The sequence below is a fragment of the Lissotriton helveticus genome, chromosome 1_1 (assembly GCF_964261635.1).
Source record: "Lissotriton helveticus chromosome 1_1, aLisHel1.1, whole genome shotgun sequence".
In the NCBI taxonomy this organism is placed as follows: Eukaryota; Metazoa; Chordata; class Amphibia; order Caudata; family Salamandridae; genus Lissotriton; species Lissotriton helveticus.
The window spans coordinates 1008291611-1008298100 of record NC_136057.1 but is presented as its reverse complement, the minus strand read 5'-3'; the positions used below and the strand labels follow the sequence as shown (position 1 = coordinate 1008298100).

Here is a 6490-nt window from a genome sequence, read left to right as displayed (position 1 = left end):
CCATGCTCCTGCTTTCATAGGTCATGAAGGTAGCAACAGGAACAGAAATTAAACAGCATTGTTTAATTTGTGTATTTTCCACTCCAAGTCATTCCTTCAGACCCTCAGCCTAGGGGGCTGCTGGGTTGGTAAGAGTGGGGCAAGGCAACACTCCTGTGATATCAAAGGCGTAAAAGTGATGTCAATTCCATTACTGTTGCTGTTTTTGGTGACTGGCATGCGTGGTGAATTGAATTGACAATCATGGGTCTCAGATAGCTCTAAGTAAGATTGTGTGAGTGTTGTACTATATATGTAGCTCCTCATCCTCCTCAGATAATCCACGGAAAAAGTTTATTTTCACTGCAACTTGTTTGAGAAACCAACTAAGAAACCAATTTTATCGCCTGTCTTGATAATATGTATATATTATCAAGACAGGCGATAAAATTATTGCCGCTTTAGCGGCAGAAAACTGCAGCTAAAACAGCGATAATGGGCTTGATATATGCTCTATGGAATTCCAATTGAAGCTCAGGTTAGATGTCCTAAAATGGGCTTCAATTGGAATTCCATAGAGCATATTATCAAGCTCATTATCGCCGTTTTAGCAGCAGTTTTCTGCCGCTAAAGCGGCAATAATTTTATCGCCTGTCTTGATAATATGCTCATAGGTCTCTTCACTCTTAAGTACAGATGAGCATTGAACAGCTCTGGAGGCCCTCCTAACTGCTAACCTCTTCCACCAAATCATTCCAAGAGGAATCACAGCTAGAGCGGGTCTTGGTGGATGAAGACAGCTGAGAATTTATTCTGCTTTCTTCTCTTGCAAGATGCTGTTTCGGGCACGTTCCATGGCTTCCTTTAGCTTTTGAACCCTTTTACTGGCTGTCTTTCTCCCCTGATTTATGTCTTTCAGCACAGTGTCCAGCATGTACAGGATCCCTTCCTGGTCACCAGTCTCAAGTTCTGTCTCTGCTAAACTTTTAACCCTTTCCTTCATGTAGCGCTGCTGGTCCTCGTTATCAGCGACCTGGAATATGATCTTTAATTCTGACCGAGTCCGACGCAGCTGTTTAAACTTCTGGACTGCACCTTCTCCCAAAGGATTCCCGCAGAGGCTGCAAATAATAAAGAAAACTTGTCTGAATAACAAAGGACGGCGAGGAATGCACATTATCACCAAATTAACAACACCCCTCCTTGTCCAATATTTTAGTTTACTTGATTTTGTTTGAACGAAATAGCTAAGCACTGATATAAATTCTAACTGGACATAACATGAACACTATCTGGAATCTAACGTCTAATGTGTGAATTATCTGCTATAACAGGTTAGTAATGGTGCCACTCGCCACCCTCTCTTCCAAAAACGCTTTCTTTGTCACCATCCATCACGAAAGTTGGTTTCGACTTCATCAGGTAACCTTTCTGTTTAAGGCACTCAGTAAACAAAGTTAACAAGTATACACAGCTACCAACAACCTGTACCAGCAACTGGGGCAGCCTTTGGGCTTGTCATTAGTGCATATTTAAAAATAATTAAGTGCCACTGCACACCATTCTTTTAAGGAGTCAGTGCTTCATATGCCTCATATGGTGTGGGGTGTCAGAATTCTAGGTCTGGATCCTTGTAGCTAGTTCACATGTTCAAACAATATATAGCTCAATTAAGGTGACATGCGTGTACATAGAGATACTTTGAAAAGCATATTTTAAAGCAGTGAATTGAGCAAACAATGTACTAAGATAACCTCATTACTCCTTTACTCATTTAAAAGATAGAAGGACTGCTGGTACGGTAGGCATGCTTAAAAATTACATTTAATATTTGTCAACTAGGACACATCAATGCTAGCACCCTATCTCAGGCACATGGAAAACTGGTTAAAAACACACAATGGAAATACAAGCAACACTGATGCTGTCTCTGCCACATGAGCCAAAGATGCTAAATATCTCGACCCACCACATTCCCTTCTTCCTGGTCTCCTTACACCGGATGCCTCCTCAATGTGCTGAGGGGTCAGAGGTCAAGCTTCCAACTTCTTGAATGGTCTGCACTTGTGGCAGCTGTTGTAAATTACTTCATGTCAGCCGTGGTGAGACTAGAGAGCAGTCAGGCTCCTTGGTCTCTCATGCGCTTTGCCGCTCTTACATCCCACATATTTCCTACTAGTGCCAGTGAATCATTAATGATCGCGGATGGTACGTTTTATTTTCTCCATTCACTGCATAGTAACTTCACAGCAAGTTATGAATTGGCACCCGTTGCTTCACATCTCCATGCCTTTGCTCCTTGTCATTGGGGGTAGTGCAAAAGAATAATTCACAGGACACACAGGTTTGCTCAGAAGCCCCCAGTGGGCACTCTACAATGTCTACATGCCGAATACCAAGGCAGGGTAGTCTTGATTCCACCTCATGCCTCTTTCATCCACCATCAGACGCTGCCTGTCCCGTTATGTCACTCTTGCAGGCTCCGGTTTCTCACTTTATCACAGTTTTTCTATCTTTCTTTTCCTCCTGCTTTACACCCTTTTCACTCTCCTGGGCTGGTTCGAAGGTTGATGAGGACAAATCCGTGCTAGTCCCCAAAAATGAGTGCTGGTGGACCTTACCTGCACCCGTCTGTGGGGCACCCGGGAGAGAAGTTTGGTAAGAATAGGGCCCCTGGCCTGCTGACTGATGCTGGGAGAGGATAGCTTTTAAGGGAGGAAGGGACATTCAATCGGAAACAAGGAAATTGCAATGGAAAAGAGAAGACCCCAAAGAATAGGGGTGTAGAGTTATTTCCCTCTCATGAGTGGTGTGCCTTGGGCCTTTTTCTGTGCAGCAGGGAGTTGGCCCTGCCATGCACAGACGCCTACTTCCTGGTGGCGAGGGAGATCAATAGTCCTCCTTTTATTGATGTATTTATGTAAATAGAGGAATGACTAACAATAAACTTATTTGTAGGGTGGCCAGATTTTGAAAACCAAAACCAGGACATTTCTGAAACAAAGGAGCAGGGCTACAATTCTGTAGTACTTACAGGGCACAGAACGGCTTAATAGATAGTGCTCATTAACATAGCAAACACAGACAATGAGGAACTAAGGGTTTTAAAATGCAAACTGTACATTCAACGCTATCTGTTTTCACTAAAATCCTTTCGGTTATGGGCTGCTATCTAATTCTGCACTAGATCCCATGAAAACCTGCCTCTCTTTGTTCAGTTGACCGTTCCTGAAAACTGCAAATACACTGTGTCAGTGAGGGACCTGGGGTTAAGCGTTTCTGCTGGCTGGGGCTACTCAATATAATGTTTTGGCTTCAGCCTGGACTAAGCATCACGTCCTGAGCACACCCGAGAACCCCCCTGTGCTCAGGAAAAGAAACAGGGACAAAGGAGGGCAGAAGTGTACTTGTGCTAACGAAGACAGATTTTCAGGTCTTCTCCATACTGATGTGCGCTGTGGAGGCCTTGAGATCTCAGCGCTTGCAAACATACATAATAATGTTCATGTGCCTGCATAATTAAAGGTTATTGTTACCTTTTTGTCGTGAGTGCTTTATGGGGTCACAGTCACTACACTGGCAACACGGCAGTGGTCAACCTGCTCCTGCATCGCGCTTTACTGCTGTGTAAAGCCTCCTGTCCTGGAGAACATGTCATCATTTGAAGAAGAGAAGACCGAGGAAGGTGAAAATGGAAGTGGGCTCTTCAAATGCAGCTCTGGTGGCCCTTCTGCTCCTCCTGCAGTTGGTCCTGGTGACTTGCCGGCTTTGAGCACAAAAGCATTCTTCAATCTTGAGGACACAGATAACTTGGGCCTCCTGTGGTGTTGATAGGTGAAGGAATTTGACATATACACTGATGCTCTGGGGACTGAATGTGACAACCGTCATCTCCATCTACTACTGCACTGCATTGGCCAAGCTACCATACACATCGCCTTCCAATTTGAAGAAGGCGAGAGAGATTCGCACGACAAACCGACGGAGAGCTTGATGACATACTTTCTTCCAAGGAAAAACACAGATGTTAAGAGATACATATTTTACTCTATCATGCAAAGTTCCTGTGATAAGTTTGACACCTTTGTCACTTGCCTAAAAGAATATCATGCAAAGTTCCTGTGAAAAGTTTGACACCTTTGTCACTTGCCTAAAAGAATGTGTCCAGCACTGTAACTTTGAGAACTCCAGCAGGGAAGAAGCCCTTCATTCTCAGGTTGTTGCAGTCTGTGAATTTGGGACCTTCTGCAAAAACCTCTCAAGTTGAAAGAACAAACTGTCCATGGCTCTTGCTTTGTACAGTGGAGTATTAAAGAGAGAACATGAGGCAGTATAAACTTTGCAACGCAGTTGATGAAACTGTGAATGAAATCAAAGGTTACACCTCAAAGCTAGCGGCTTCAGACACCCCTGCTACCAATGAGGTTTCCACCTTCCTCATTCAGGTCCCTGCTCTGCAGCACAAATGTGACCCTTTCCAACAAAACTGTGTGCAGAAGCTAGACTGACTCCAAGACTTCAAGGAAGGCCCATTCAGCAAAGCGACTGAATGACAACCTTATGTGCACATTACGGTCACACCATCAGATCAGGTAGGTTGTGGCTCACGTGAGTTTCTCATTAATATCATCGCCGTCTGACAGGAAATCGTTAAAAATGGTTATGGTTTTCTCAAAAGATAGTGTCCTCACTGATGATAATAAAGAACCGTCTGAACTCATCCTGAACATTGACGTGATAGTGGCACAAATTCACCATCAAGTCACCATAGCTGCTGCTTTCATCACGCTGACAAATGCACCTCTGCTGACATCTGTCAATGTCATTACACAAATGCTTCTTAAATGGCTGGTAATGTTGCACTTGGAAGCCCACTCATCAACTTAATTCCACAAACATTGGCATTTATGTAATTGAAGCAGGTGCGAGCAGGGCCGGGGCTAGGGCCCAGGATGCTTGTTTCCGGTCCAGGGAAGACCTGGCTTGACAGTTTGGCTGAACTTTTCCCATGAGGAGCAGGGTCAAGACTGATTAGCATATGGCTGGGTCTCGTTGCTTTGGTGTAGTGTGGTGAGGCCCAAGGAATGGGTTGGGCATCTCCTATGATCCCCATTTCCAATGAGACACTGTCTGCAGGTTTGTCCTGGAATGAGACCTCCTGCTTGGCTGCCCACACATAGGCACCACGAGATGCCTATTGCAATTTAGATTACCACAAGTATTAACCCTCTTGGGTAAAAAGCAGGTCCTAATGAGCTGTAAGTTGCTTGTAGATGACTGAGAGGGAGGGGCTTCATCCCAGGAGGGGTCTGCACAATGCTGCTTCAGAAGTAGGGGCATCTACTGAGAGGCATACACCCCAGAATTTCTCACGTTGTATGTTAATCAGCAGGGCCTTGCACACTTCCATTCTGCCCTGGGCCCCGAACATCTTAGAACTCTCCCTAGCTACCAGCATGGGCTACTTGTTAAGCATCAGATCTATTGTCAAAATGAGCCTTCTGCAGGTCCTCTGCCAATTTGTTAGTCAACAGACCAAGACATGTGCACGCTTAAAAATCAACTGATTCAACTGGACACCCACAAAAGGATTTGAATCCCTTGCATAGCATTCGCAAGACAACATTCAAAAACAGGAAGATGAAATACACAACCTGGTAAAGTAGGACACTATTGAACCAGTGGATGACCTTAACCAATGGATATTCTTTATTGTTCAAAACCCCAAATGTCATAAGTGGGGCACAATCAGCATCTGCTTAAATATGTGCTTCCCAATTCAGTGTGAGAGGCATATGGCTCCTTGCAACCTACACACAAAAAATGATGGGAGGAATGCTTGTAAATAGTCTAATCCACTGGTGGGTAGCGTTCCAACCCTTTCTTCTTCTCCCACTCTGCCACTCTAGACAGAAGTCTGCCTTATGCAAACCAGTACTGCCCTTCTCCTCATGGGAATAGTACATCAGAAACATTCAGATGAGGCCCCCTTGGAAGGAAACACAAGCAACCCCAAGTCAGTTTTGGCCTTATTAGATTACATCAGAGAAGTATAGCTTTAATCCAGTGGCACAGTGAATGAGAAACCCACATCTGAGTGTACCCTTACTCACGTTGGGCGTTACCTCAAGCACACAATAGGTGATGCGAGGAATGATTGCAAACAGTCTGAAGTACTGGTAATTGTTCTATCGAGCCAGACCATATATTACATCTGACACTCACAAGGTGATATTAGAATTGCAGCAATCACTCTGGATAGCTATCCAGGCCATCATTGTACACCCTCTATGCCACTATAGACAGAATCCTGCCTTATGCAAATCAGTGCTGATTCTAGACCTTACAAAATCCCGAACTATTGTTTCCAGGACATTATACACCCCACTCAATGGTGTTAAGTTTTTTACAAATCTCGATCTAAAAAAAACTATCACTATATTGAAATACAAGAAGGCTCTCACTACATCACATGAGTTGTTACTCATTGTGGCCTTTTCAGATACAAAAC

General features: G+C 44.2%; 1 protein-coding gene across 1 annotated transcript in view; it reads right to left on the bottom strand.

The window, feature by feature from the left end:
• Positions 1–749: 749 nt before the first annotated feature.
• The window catches only part of LOC144771782 (NACHT, LRR and PYD domains-containing protein 1 homolog), a 344518-nt gene continuing 338777 nt past the window's right edge, over positions 750–6490 (bottom strand). The window contains exon 7 of the mRNA XM_078656071.1: positions 750–1100. Coding sequence (XP_078512197.1) covers positions 788–1100 — 313 coding nt within the window. The 3' untranslated portion in view covers positions 750–787. The remainder of the gene's footprint in view (positions 1101–6490) is intronic.